The 13,716-nt window shown below is 54.7% G+C and overlaps 1 protein-coding gene across 13 annotated transcripts in view; it reads right to left on the bottom strand.

Moving 5' to 3' along the window:
- Window positions 1-236: 236 nt before the first annotated feature.
- The window catches only part of CEP250 (centrosomal protein 250), a 47,795-nt gene continuing 34,315 nt past the window's right edge, over window positions 237-13,716 (bottom strand). For 6 of the 13 annotated variants that reach the window (XM_060284276.2, XM_030830759.3, XM_060284274.2 and 3 more), the window contains 9 exons: window positions 12,829-12,950; window positions 11,713-11,833; window positions 10,545-10,666; window positions 7,454-10,072; window positions 5,696-5,809; window positions 5,358-5,513; window positions 4,812-4,913; window positions 3,803-3,865; window positions 237-2,249 (listed from right to left, as the gene is read on the bottom strand). In XM_060284276.2, coding sequence (XP_060140259.1) covers window positions 1,986-2,249; window positions 3,803-3,865; window positions 4,812-4,913; window positions 5,358-5,513; window positions 5,696-5,809; window positions 7,454-10,072; window positions 10,545-10,666; window positions 11,713-11,833; window positions 12,829-12,950 — 3,683 coding nt within the window. In that variant the 3' untranslated portion in view covers window positions 237-1,985. The remainder of the gene's footprint in view (window positions 2,250-3,802; window positions 3,866-4,811; window positions 4,914-5,357; window positions 5,514-5,695; window positions 5,810-7,453; window positions 10,073-10,544; window positions 10,667-11,712; window positions 11,834-12,828; window positions 12,951-13,716) is intronic. The other 7 variants (XM_060284282.1, XM_030830775.2, XM_030830773.2 and 4 more) reach the window with 2 other exon arrangements.

Here is a 13,716-nt window from a genome sequence, read left to right as displayed (position 1 = left end):
GGGGGCCCCAGATTTAGCTCTGGGGGGTCTTAAACTGTTTTATACTAAGCATCTGTGCAGAGTCCCGTGCGTGGGCTTTGGAACCAAGCTCCAGCAGCCCCCTACACACTCTGTGTGGTGTGACGGGGTATAATGGGGCCTGAGCTCCGGGTAAGTAGGTCTGGGGGACCGTGGTGCTGCTCCTAAACTCCCACATTCTTAGCCGGCCTTAGCTCCATCCCCATGCCTAGGTAAGAGGAATCACAGATTACGTTTGGAGGGCTGGAAGAAGGTCATGCCTGCTTCTTTATTTTATTTAAAAAATTTTTATTATCATTATTTTTTATTTATTTTTTGGCTGTGTTGGGTCTTCGTTGTTGCACGCGGGCTTCTCATTGTGGTGGCTTCTCTTGTTGCAGAGCACGGGCTCTAGGCACGCAGGCTTCAGTAGTTGTGGCTCGCGTGCTTCGGTAGTTGTGGCTCACGGGCTCTAGGGCACAGGCTCAGTAGTTGTGGCACACGGGCTTAGCTGCTCCACGGCATGTGGGATCTTCCCTGACCAGGGATGGAACCCGTGTCCCCTGCATTGGCAGGCAGATTCTTATGCACTGTGCCACCAGGGAAGCCCTATATATATTTTTTTAAATTAATTAATTAATTTAGGCTGCCCCGGGTCTTAGTTGTGGCATGCGGGATTTTTTTTTTTTTTTTTTTAGTTGCAGCATGTGGGCTCATAGTTGCAGCAGACTTCTTAGTTGTGGCATGCATGTGGGATCTAGTTCCCCGACCAGGGATTGAACCTGGGCCCCCAGCATTGGGACTGCAGAGTCTTACCCACTGGACCTCCAGGGAAATCCCATGCCTGCTTCTTTAAAGAAAATTGTTCTCTCTTAGGCTTTGAGGAAGTTTCCAACAATAGGTCTTAAGCCTGTACACTGCCTAAACCAGGGCCAGGCCATAAGTGACAAGTCCTGCCACACTCCATCCTCCTTCCTGGCTTGACCTATGGCTGGACTACAGGGGGCCACAGTCGGTTGCAGCTGATATGCCCAGGAAGGGACACCCTGAGGCCTTTCACCCAGCGCAGAAGGGGAATGAAGCCAGATAGAACTTCTGAACTCAAGAGGCTGACTTTAGCCAAAAGCCAGCTCAGTGTTTTTGAAGTCCCCAGAACATGTTTTAAGTCAAGAACATATGATGGTTCATCATTATCCATGAGTTCAAATCTAGATCCCAAGGCCCTCCCTCCTCTCCCTCGTGACTCATTCCTCAGCGCAAACACACCCTGCTAAGGCCGACCAGTCTTCTCACCAGTATGCTTAGCAACCCTCCCAACTCCTCTCCAGCCACCAAGGGCCAGTTCATACCTTCCTGCCTCAGCCCCTGGAATTTCTACAGCACTTCCAGGCAGCACACACAACTGTCTCTGACTCATCTGCCTGTTATTGTCAATTGGGCTCAAGCTTCCTGTGGGCAGGGGCTTTGTCTTGTGTATCTTCTGTAGCCCTTCTCTATCAGAATGCAGGTAGATGACAAATGCATGCCACCTGACAGGAATCTTCAGTGAATTCTTCCTTAATAGATGCCCTTGATGTATGGCTGTTGCCCAGCTACACAGTAGAGACAGCAGCAGAGAACAAATGCAAAGACCCAGGGTTTATTGCTGGAGGGGGAGGTGTCCGAGCGGGTGAGTGCTGGATGATGAGTTCTAGGCGAGAGGCAGCAGACGCCCCTTGGCCAGGGAAAGGCGCTCTCTGGGTGACCGCAGGCTGGCAGCAAGTGTGATGTGCCTCATTCCCATGTGAGTCAGGGCCTTCCCCCAGCCTTGCAGCTTTCCCTCCCTCTTCTGGGGAATGCCAGCTGACCTGGGGCTCCCAGGCTGGGTAACAGAGTCAGAATTTTCTTTGGCAAACAGCAGCTGTGTGGAGGGGCCACGACCCGCTCTACGGCCTTCTGTCTGTCTGTGTGCTCCCAGGCTGGCCCGTGTCCTGCTCTTGCTGCAGCTGCTACCTGGAGGTGCCTTGAGCAGTGCTGGGGCTGGGGCACAGCAGGACCGGCCCAGGGGATGTCAGGCTTTGAGTCAGGGACTCATCCAGCTTTCGGGTCTCGGCCTCCAGGACAGTGGCCTCTGGGGCCTGGGCCACGGCGAGGAGGGAGTGAGAGAGGCTGTGGTGCAGGCCCGCCAGCTCACGGCTCGTCTGCACTGAGCGGGCGATGTAGTCCTGCTTCTGCTTCCGCTCCAGGGCCAGCTGGGCTCGCAGCAGGGCCACCTGGGGGGCAGGAAAACCAAGAGGGTGAGAGCAGTGGAGGGCCTCGAAGCTGCCCCAACCCTTCCTGCTCGGCTCCTGTGGCTCCTGTCAGACCAGCGTTTGAATGAACACCTCACCCATGAATCTCCGGATGAGGCTTTACAGCATTTGGGGAAGGGCTGCTGGCAATCGGAGAATCCAGTGATCGTCAACCGTGGCTGCACAGGAGACTCAGAGAGAGAGCTTAAAGAAACCAACCAGACTATTCACATGTTTACATGTAATAAAATGCCCAGATTGTAAGTACGTTTTGACCAATTTCATAACATACATACCATATATAACCACTATCTCAATCAAGATACAGGATGCTTTCATCCCTGCAGGAAGCTCCACCATGCCCCCTTTGGAAGGTTTTAAGAAATTTTCTGACTTAATTAGACAGGTGTGAGGCCTGAGCATCAGTATTTTTTTCAAAGCTCCCCAGGTGGTTCTAACGTGCAGCCAGGGTTGAGAATCACTGATTGATCCATTTCTCAAGATGAGTATACTGAGGGCCCCAGGAGGTGAAGTTTTTGGGAGGTCAGGGCACATCCAGGACTAGGGTGGGGCAACAGATGCTCCTAGGGTGCAAAATTTAAGGAGGAGCTCCAGGTCAACAGTGAGGCCTGTCTTGCCTCCCCCTAGTCTGGGCCCTGTCTCAGCAATTGCTTTGTGTGAGTTTAAGAGAATTCAAAGTAATAGCTTAGGGTTTCCCTGGTGGCGCAGTGGTTGAAAGTCCGCCTGCCGATGCAGGGGACACGGGTTCGTGCCCCGGTCCGGGAAGATCCCACGTGCCACGGAGCGGCTGGGCCTGTGAGCCATGGTCGCTGAGCCTGTGCGTCCGGAGCCTGTGCTCCCCAATGGGAGAGGCCACAACAGTGAGAGGCCCGCGTACCGCAAAAAAAAAAAAAAAAAAAAAAAAAAGTAATAGCTTAGGTCTAGCTGTATAGTCAGGGCCTGCCAGTAGTGACTACTGATTTCTGAAACAGGCTCAGAAATCAAAACTCCACAGTTCTAATTACTCCTGGGCCTTGAAAGACAGGGTGAACCTTTAGGGGAGGCCTAAGAGGCAAGAAGGCACTTTATACAGTTCCCCTGAGCTTGACCTGAGCTCTAGGGTATGGATCCTGGCGCTGGTGCCAGGCAACTCTGCCTGGTGTGCTGGGTGCACGTGAGGGCAGAGGAGGCCAGGATGCTTCTGCTTGCTTTAGTCTGTCCTCTTAAAATCTTCATCTGCTCCTCTGCCTTTCCCTTTTCTTTCCTAAGTAGGAGGTCTGGGGCCTGGAGTGTGCTTTCTTCCCCAGTCCCACCCTAAGCACGTGGGAGGTTAAGTCCACTCAGTGTGGGAGATGGAGTTGAGACGGGGCTCTGCCTGCCTCCCACAAGGACTGAAGTTCTCTAGGCAGGAACTATTTCCCCTCTCCCTGCTGGAGGTGCACAAAGGGCCAAGCACATAGCAGACACCAAAGCCTTGCTGCCTGAGTGCAAGGGAGGGAAAAGGGGCTTAGAAAACGGATCCTTCCAGAACGTACCTCTTTCTGCAGTTCAGCCATGTGCCTGGCATCTGAGGAGCCCTTCTGTCCTCCTCTTCCATCCTGTGGAAGACAAATGCCATTCCTGTTGGAACAGGCCTTCCACCGGAGTTCGTGCAGGCCTCCTCACAATCCTGGGGACCAGGGCAAGGGCTATGGGCCAGAAGTGCCTGAACTCAGATTGAACTCTCTGGGGCACCATGGCCCTGGGGCAAGGAGAAGCCCCAGAGGGCCCAAACCAACGCAATGGAGACCTGAGGCCAAATGTCCCAAAGGCTTGTATGGGACTGCTTCTTTGAGGTACCTCTTCATTTAAAGTTCAGCACACACCTGCTTCGTGCTAGCCCTGGTCCGTGAGCTAAGGATGCAGAGGGGAAGTAAGACAAGGGGCCTGTCCCTTGGGAAGCTTTCCTTGAAGGAAGGGGGATGGAGGGTTAGGAGGTGCTCAGACACCAGAAACAGTCCCTACCTGCCAGGCCCCAAGGCTGTCTACTGACAGGCATAACTCAACTAAAAGAGTGCTGGTTTGTGGTGTCTTCCCCCAGATCCTTCTGGCCCCAGGAACTACCCTGGACCTATATCTTGTAAATTCAGTATTGCAAAGGGCAAGGAAGTCTAAGAGGTCCATGAAGCTGCTATCAAGCTCCTAGGAACATCCAGGTCTGGCAAGCACCACCCAACACCTACATGCAGGGAGAGACCAGAAGCCCCAGGAGGCCTGCTCCTGGGAGCCTGAAGCACTGGTCGGGGGGCAGGTGGACTGTGTATCAGTGAAGGCTGGGTTCCTCAGAAAGCAGGGCTGACTCCAGCCCCGCCCACTGATGTTGGGCCTCCTTTCCGGGTCAGGGACAGTGCTGGGTGGGGCAGAGCCCGGTCAGGAGGGGCCCTACGGACTGGCTGGAGTGGCTCCTCCCCTTGCAAGGGGAGCCTGGGATACGCACTGCAGAGGGCTGTTTCTAGTGGCTGGGTTTGGGCTCTCCTGAGGCTGCAGTCGATGAAACAGACAAACCTGCTGGGTGGGTGACGGTGCCGTGGCTTCACCGCTCTCCAGGACGCCCGCCCGCGATGCTCGCAGGGAATCCCTCTTCAGTTTCCTCCGCTCTCGCTCCACCTGCCGAGATGCGAGTGAGAAGTCAGGGCTGGGCTTGGCTCTGGGTCTGGAGCAGAGCCGCCTTTTCTGAGAGGAGGCCGGTGTGAGGGTGGGGCAAGTATAACGGGCCAGCAGCCGTGGGAAGCTGAACTGGGCTGAGGAGAGCACTTGCTGAGGCAGCCCTGAGTGCAAAGTGCTGCTGCGGCAGAGGAGGTGGGGCCGGCCTCCTCAGCCTTTGAAGCAGGGCCAGCAAACCTTTTCTGTAGTATTATAGGCGCTGTGGGCCATTCGATCTGTGTCACGACTACTGCAGTGTCTCCAAACAGCTTTATTTTCAGAAACGGGCAGTGGGCTGAATTTGGCCCCTGGGCTATAGTTTACTAACCCCTTCTCTGGGGGCTGCATGAGAAGTGGAGATGCATGCCCAGCGGACCGGGGAGGGAGCTGAGGACAGGAGTCCCCCACCTGCTCCAGGGTGGTCCGCAGCTGGGCATTGTGGTGCTGCAGTCGGCTTCGGTCAACCTCCAGCCGCGCCACCGCTCGCTGCAGGTGTTCAAGCCTCTGCTCCCAGAGCTGCTTCTCCTCCACCTCAGGACTCGGCTCAGTCTTCGCTCCCGAGACCTGAAGGAGAGACCTGTCTGTCTCAGCCGGGCAGCCCCTCAGACAGGTGGGGAACAGATAGAGGGCAAAGGACTAACTTGGCAGGTCTGGGCTACAGGGACCCAATTCCCAGGGGAAGGGGACAAGCCCCTGGACAGGCGCTCCCTCCTGGGCCATCTGTTCCCACCAGGCCCCCAGCTCACCTCTCCCAGCTGGGCGCCGGGGTCTCCTCTGGGCCCCCGTTCTGCTCGGCTGGTCAGGCCTGGGTTGTGCAGTCGCTCCTTCTCCAGAGCTTGTCTGCTGAGCTCCAACTCATCCTGGGGTGAGTCACACCATTATGGCCTCATATCAAGACCCACTCCACACTCCGTCCTCAACAATTTTCTCATCAGGTTATAGTCTTACTTTTCCTGGCTTCTCTGAGCTATTCTAGTGGATAACTTTCATTTTACAGGTGGATAAAACTAAGGAGCAGAGAGGGATCTTCCCAAGGATACATGGTGGACTAGGACTAAAACCTGTCTCATTTTATTTATTTATTTTATTTTTATTTTTATTTTTTTGGCCGCACCGCATGGCTTGTGGGATCTTAGTTCCCCGACCAGGGATTGAACCAGGGCCACGGCAGTGAGACCCTAACCACTAGGCCACCAGGGAACTCCCGTTTTAGATCTCCCCTAAGCTAAGTGACAATTGGGAGCACTAGGTGTTGTGGAAAGAGCATGGACCCAGGAATCACATAGAGCCGGGTATTGTGTCATCGCCTATTTGCTATATGACCTGGGTAAAGGTATGAGCTCTTTCCAAACCCCAATTACCTCGTTTGTAAAATGACCACAGTGAGGACTTCCCTGGTGGTCCAGTGGTTAAGACTCCGCACTCCCAATGCAGGGGGCGTGGGTTTGATCCCTGGTCAGGGAACTAAGATCCCACATGCTGGGAGGCGCGGCCACACACACACACACACACACACACACACACACACACACACACACAAAAAGACCACGTGAAGCTTAGATTAAGCCTCTGGGATTAAACCCCTTTAGATAAATGGGAAGACTAGTGCTAGATATTTTCTAGGCACCCTAGGGTTCATAAATGGTAAAGGTCAAGAGGACAGACAGAGAAGAGGAACGGAAGGTACACGTGTGGGTGGAGGCTGTCTGGGAGAGAGGAGCTTAGTAGTACGAGGCCAGCCTGCTTAGGTCTAACCCTAGTTCTGCCCTTTACTAGCTGGATGACCTTGGACAGGTTACTTAACCTCTCTTAACTGCCGTTCCTCAACTATAAAATGAAGATAATAACCATTCCTACTTCTCTCCTGGTCAGTCTCCCCAGGTCTACAGTTGCTCCCCCGGCAGCCTGAGCCATCTTTCTGAACTATCAGTGACCCGATCAGTGACCTGATCGTGTCACTCCCCTGCCCCAAACCCTTCATCCACTTCGCACTGGTCACCCAGGTCCTTAACATGCTGACAAGCCCTAAATGATGGCCCCCTGCTGTCCTCTCTTCTCTTGCCAGAGCCTCTTCTCTGTCCCTGGCAGTCTGAACTCCCTCACAGATACTCCACGCTCTCTTTCCTCCTTCTTCCTCTCCCTCCCTCAACCTGTGCTTGGCTCTTTCCTTACTGGTCCCTTCAGATCTAATCTTAAACACCACTTCTACCAGGAAAGGTGGGGTGGTCCCTCCGGTATGCTCAGAGCATACGAAACTTCACGTGTCAGGCACCAACCCTAATTAGGCACTGCATTATAACTGCTTTTCCACTAGACCATCAGCTCTAGGAGGGCAGGGACTGTGGATGCCACATCTTCCCCCACCGCACTAGCACAGTAACCTGGATTCCACTCTGTTGAGGTGCTCGTGACCTCAGCTTTCTTACACCCTGAGGTGCAGGCAGCCCCGGAGCCCAGGCAGACCGGGCTCTGCCCCAGCCCTTCCCACCCACGGGGTGACTCACCTGCAGCCTCTGCTGTTCCGAGTCCCGCTCCCGGACAGAGGCTTGCAGGAACAGGGCTATCTCCTGCAGACTGCTGACGCTGGCCTTGCTCTGGGCCAGGGACAGTGCCAGGTCCTGGGCCTTCTCCCTCCACTCGATCTCTCTGGCCTCTGTCTGCCTCAGGGCCACCTGTAGTCGCTCCAGCTCCCGCTGCAGCCTGGGACCTGAGGAATCAAGTGTGGGAGACGGCTCCTCTCCTGGGGAGGCTCTGTGGCTGGGGGGTGAGTCCTCCAGACCCTTCCTTGGCCGGGCCTCCCTCAGCTCCAGGATCTCCTCTTCCTTTTGGGCTAGAGTCCACCGTAGCTGCCTTAGGCTCTCACGAAGGCCCCTCGTCTCTTCCTCTTCTCTCTCGTGCCTTGGCTCCTGCTTCTCTTGGGTCGCATCCTCTAGGCCCCGCTGGGCCAGAGCCTTCTCCAGCAGCTGTCCCTGCCTCCTCTGGTGTCTCAGCTCTTCATCCCTCTGGGCAAGTGCCTCCTGGAGCTGCCGCACGGCCTCCTGGTGTCGGAGGTCCTGGTCCTCGATCTCACCTTCCCGCTTCCTCAGGGCCTCCTCCAGCTGCCGGGATTGTGCCTGGCAGGAGTCCAGGGCAGCCTGCAAGGTGGCCGTGCTGGCCTCCAGGCTGCGGCTCAGCTCCGCCTGCCCAAGGAGATGCTGCTCTTTCTCCTGCAGGGTGGCCTGAGCCTTGCTGAGGGCCTTCTGCAGAGCCTCAGCCTGGACCCTGGCAGCCTCCTCCCGACACTGGGAGGACTGGCCATCTGCCCGGAGGGCCTCCCGCTCCCGGTCCCGTTCCTGGAGCATCACCTCTGCCTGCAGCCAGCTGTCCCGCAGGGTCCTGGCCTCCGCCTCATGCTCCTGGGCCTGTGCGGCGCACTGTTGCTGGAGGGCCAGCAGAGCCTTCTCCTGCTCCCGAGACTCAGCCCTTAGGTCACCCAGCACCTCCTCCAGGGCCTGGACCCGCTGTCTCTCCACTGCCAGCTCTTCCTGGAGCCTCTGCGCGTGTTCCTTGTGGCCCTCCAGCTCAGCCTGGCACTCCTGCAGTGTGGCGTGGGCCTGCTCCAGAGCTTGCCGCAGCGAGCCCGCCTGTTCCTTCACGCTCTCCTCCTGGCCCTGGGCCTGCTGCTGCTGCTGGTGCTGCAGGGCCTCGAGCTCCCGGGCACCCTGGGCCAGGGCCCTCTGGGCCTCGTCCAGCCGACCCTGAAGTGCCTGCTCTTTCAGCTCCCCCTGCTCCCTGGCTTCCTGCAGGTGCCGCTGCAGGACCACTATCTCCTGCTCCTGCTGGGTCAGGAGTAGGCTGGTCTCCCCCACCTTCCTGTGTAGGCCCTGGAGCTGCTGCTCCAGCTGGTCCTTGTGCTCCTGAAGCTCCTGGATACGCTCCTGCTGGCATTCCAACTCCTTCTCCTTATCGCGCAGGATCAGCTTCATGTGCTCCAGGCTCCCTCGCTGAGCTTTACTCTGGCCCTTCCCTTCCTCTGCCCGCTCCTGCATCAGCTGCCTCTGAGAGGCCAGCTCCCGGCCCCGTTCTCTCAAGGACAGCTTGATCTGCTCCAGGTCCTCCTCCAGGATCTTGGTCTGCAGGGTCCTCTGATCTTCCAGGACCTGAATCCTTTCCTTCAGCAGCACCATGTCCTGCTCCCTCCTCTCCAGGTCCTGAGTCAGATGCTCTTTCTGCCTCTGCAGCTCCTTGATCTGGTCTTGCTGGGACGTCACCTCCTGGTCCTTCTCCTGGAGTTCTCTTGCCAGGAGGGTGCTCTGGCTCTCCAGCTCCTGGATCTGGCTGCCCTGCACCTGCAGCTCCTGGCTCCTCTCCTCCAGGTCCAGTGTAAGGTGGGTCAGAGCCACCCTCTGCATTTCCCTCTGGCCCTCCAGCTCCTCGATCGCCTTTTGCTGGCATTCCACTTTGTGGTGGTTTTCCTCTAGGTCCAGGGCCAGGCGTTCCATGGTAACCAGCTGCTTCTTCAGGTCCTCAATCTGTCCTTTCTGGGACTCAATCACTTGGGCCTTCTTCTCAAGTTGCAGAAGCTGATGCTCCAAGATGTTCCTCTGCGCCTCCTGGTCCTTCTCAAGCTCCTTGATCTGCTCCCGCTGCAGAGTCAGCTTCTGCTCTTGCTCCTGGACAGCCATGGGGAGATGCTCTAGAACAGACCTACACTCCTCCAGCTCCCGGATCTGTTCTCGCTGCAGATCCACCTCTTGGGTCCTCTTCTTCAGGTCCAGGGACAGCACTTCCAAAGCAGCCTTTTGCATTTCCCATTGCTTCTCCAGCACCTGGATTTTTCCCTGCAGAGTCTCCACCTCCTCTTCTCTTTCAGACAGGGTCTGGGCCAGGCGAGCCAGATTCTCCTGCAAAGCCTTCCCCTGGGCCACCTTCAGCTTGCCCTGCTCCTGCAGGGCCTGGGCTCGCTCGCGCTCACTCTCCACCTCCTCGTTTTTCAGTTTCAGTGCTGAGCGCACAGTTCTCAGGTCTTCCTCCAGGACCCCAGCAGCGCTTGCCTGAGCCCTGGCTTCTGCCACAGATGCTTGGAGATGTTCCACCTGGGCAGTCAGGTTCTCCTTGGCTGCCTGCAGTAACTCTCGCTCATTCTGAAAACAAGATGCAAAACCACCTTAAACTATACTTCCCTGAAACTGTCACTCCAACACAGGCCCTTCCTTTCCTTCCTCTGCAGCACCAGCATTGTCAAGGATTTGGGCAAAAGGAACTGGGTGTTCCACTTAGGCTGATACTGTAAAAGAATATCCCTACCCTACCCCGGGCTCTGCTGTGCTCAGAGGGGAAAAACTGTTGCAAATGAGTCATCCCAGACTCTAGTCCTTCAGGGAAAGGGACAAAAATCTCAACCTCAATTCAGAAAAAGTAATTAAAGGAGGATTCACTAGGGCCTTAATAATGGCCCTCAGGGATGTGGGGAGAGCCAGAGAAACAGAGACACTGCTGAAGGAAGCTGGGCACTACATATGGATGGGGTATGACCATGGGCCAGGATGGGCTCGATCCTGGGCCCTGAGGGACTACTCCTGAAGCAACCCCTCCCCCAAACCAGAAACACCTTACCTGGGCTTCTATTCCCTGGAGCTCTGCTTGCCGTAGGCGACTCTGGAAGGATGTCACAGTTTCACGCAGCTCCCTCAGCTCAGATTCTAGGGAGTTCTGTTTTCCTTCCCAGTTGGATTTCTCTTTGGGAAGACAGGTAGTGGAGGAAGAACCATGATTGGAGGAAAGGAGGGACGTAGAGGCAGATGGAAGATGGGGAATAGAATCAAAGGAGGAAAAGGCCAAGAAGGAGAGAATTACACCCAGTTTCATAGAGGCATCACCCGTCTGCCAGCTGCTCCTGTCTGTCTAGGCTCCCTGCTGCTTCCAGACTCGTGTCTGCATCTGCTGCCCAGCTCCAGCAGTGCCTGACAATCATCCCAACACTTCCCATCCCGATCACAGATTCTCAACCTTGGATTCCAGACAGGGTTGAGCTAGATGATGTTGGAGGTCCTTTCCAGTCCCTAAGTCTATGATTTTGCAGAGGTTCCTAGAGACCAGGGTTGCTCTGCTGGGTACCCTCCATTTCTGCAAAATGCACCAGAACCCAACTGTATGTGTGTGGCTCTCAGGGAGCCGTTTGGGATACTTTTAAGACCCAGATCGACTCCCCACGTTGTCTTCTTCCCTTCTACAGTTGAGCCTTGAGTCGCAAGACCCTCCCCTCTCCTTTCCTTTCCTAGTAGTCACCACCCTTCCTAGCCCTTGGCTGTGGCACAGATAGCTTCTCCCCAGATTTCCCCCTCTTCCTATCTCCCAAACAAGCCCATAATCCTTCTGCTGTCAAAGGTTAATCATTTGAGAACATAGTTGGAGATAACAAAATAAGTAACACTGATAAATGATGAAAGACATAGAATTTTACAGTGTTCTTATAGACCTGACCTTAGGGTGCCAGTTTTTAAATCTTCACAGAAAAAACAGAAGCCTAGCTAGCAACTTCCCTCAGTTCACCAAATCTGTTCCTCCTAATCCCTTCTTCCAGGACGGCTCTCAAAGGCCAAGCAAAGTACACAAAATAGTTCACGGCGGGGGGGGGGGGGGGGTCATCGCCCCTTTGGAGACGCCTCTAGGTAAATCTCACAGTTGTGGGTAAGCAGTGGCTCCCGGGCCTGATCCCGCCCCACTGGGCTTCCTGCCTTTCCTTTCTTCTGCCCCAAACCCACCCCTGCCTTAAGCTTCTCACCTTCCTGGTTCTGGGAGAGCTGTCTCTGCAGAGCCTGCAACTCTGTGTGGATCTGGTTCTTCTCAGCCTCTGTATCAGTGAGACGCTGTTCCAGCTTCCGGGCCTGATCCCTCAGATCATCCTGGGAAAGAAAGGGTGTGGAACTCAAGTTCCTCATCTTCCAAAAAGCCGCCCCAGTTCAGGGCCCGATCCCTCTCTTCCCTCAGCCTGTCAGGGTCTGCCATCACGGACCTACTCTCAGATTGCTGGGTTATTTACCTCTGAACTCATGTGCATTTGGCTCCTGGAAGGGATGACAGGCTCTGCTCCAAATGGCTGGAGCCTAGGGTTCCCCTTCTGACTCGTCTGTCTTTGAAACAGAACTCCTGCTGAAGTCTTAGCCTGGGATCATCTCTCCTCTCCTCAAACTCCTACTTCAAAGCTTAGCTCAAAGGTCACTGCTTCCCTCCTTCTGACCCTCCCAATTGTCCCTTCCTCCTATTATTATCATGTACATCTGTTATTGATCCAATTATTTCTATCAGTTCTGCTTTATCTTAGGATGCAGCCTGGTTGCTCAGCCCTGTCACAAGTCTTCTTGAGGGCAGAGAGCAGGTCTTTCTCCTTTTTGTATCCCTAGCTCAGAGCGGCTGGCATATATATAGGTGACACTCAATTTTTACTGACTGATGGGTTCACTGTGAGGTGGAATTTGGGGGACATTTAGTTCAGTCTTAGGCCTAGAATGTTCCTATAAATGGCAACCTCAAACCTCAGCGATCCCCAATTTGTCAGGTGTTTCTTGGAGGTCTTGACACCAAGAACAATTCATGGCTGAGAGGAAAATGATGCAAAACGGTATCACAGGTCTATACAGAGTATCACGTTTTACAGGGCTCACTCGAGTCCCTCACTCATTTATTCCTCACAGCCCTGTGAGGCAGGCACGATTTGCCCTACTTTACTAGTGAAACCAAGGCCCAGGACGCCAAATGCTTTATTCACAGTTGCCGGGTAGTAAGTGACAGAGGTGGTACTCATCCCAACTTTACGTCAGAAATAAAACAGGTCAAAGTGCTTCACAAGTCTTTTTCGGCGTAGGTGAAGAGCCTGAGGAAGGAGAACAGAGACACATACCCGGGCCCGCTGCGTCTTCCACAGGTCTTGGTGAAGCTTCTGGAGGGCAGACGCTACCGCCTCAGCTGAGAGAGCCGTCTGCAGGGGCCATCTCTTAAAGAGGATCCTAGCTCCATTCTGGTCTGAAAAAGTGAGGAAACACCTCCTGACCTGGCTGCACTATGAAAAGAAACAGCCATACCTCCCAGGCCTGGCCTTGGCCTTCCCACCCATCCCTCTTCTCCTCAAAGAACCCCTTCTCAGCAGTTTGTTCATCATGCCCTGTCTGCATACCTACGTGCCAGGCACTGTGATGTGCATTAGAAAATGCTATCATTTGTTAGGCATTTAATAAGTGCCAGGAACTGTGTGAACGATTTTATTTGTCATCTTATTAACTCCTTAAAAAACTCCCAAGAGGTAAGTACTTCTTCTAAAAAAAAAAATTATTTATTTTTGGCTGCGTTGGGTCTTCGTTGCTGTGCTCGGGCTTTCTCTCTAGTTGCGGATGGAGGGGGCTGCTCTTCGTTGCAGTGTGCGGGCTTCTCATTGCGGTGGCTTCTCTTGTTGCGGAGCACGGGCTCTAGGCTCATGGGCTTCAGTAGTTGTGGCACATGGGCTCAGTAAGTGTGGTGCACGGGCTTAGTTGCTCCATGGCATGTGGGATCTTCCTGGACCAGGGATCGAACCCGTGTCCCCTGCATTGGCAGGCGGATTCTCAACCACTGCGCCACCAGGGAAGTCCTGGTAAGTACTTTTAACACCCTCATTTTATAGTTGAGAAAATCAAATTCAAAGAGAAGAGGTGACTTGCCCAAGGACACACATCTAGCAAATGGCCGAGCTGGGGTTCAAACTCTGATTGAATTAATCCCAGAGTCTGTGGCCTTGGCCTTGATGAGTATTGCC

The sequence above is a fragment of the Globicephala melas genome, chromosome 15, assembly GCF_963455315.2.
Source record: "Globicephala melas chromosome 15, mGloMel1.2, whole genome shotgun sequence".
In the NCBI taxonomy this organism is placed as follows: Eukaryota; Metazoa; Chordata; class Mammalia; order Artiodactyla; family Delphinidae; genus Globicephala; species Globicephala melas.
Note: the sequence above shows the minus strand (reverse complement) of the source record. Positions and strands in the feature narration are given on the sequence as shown.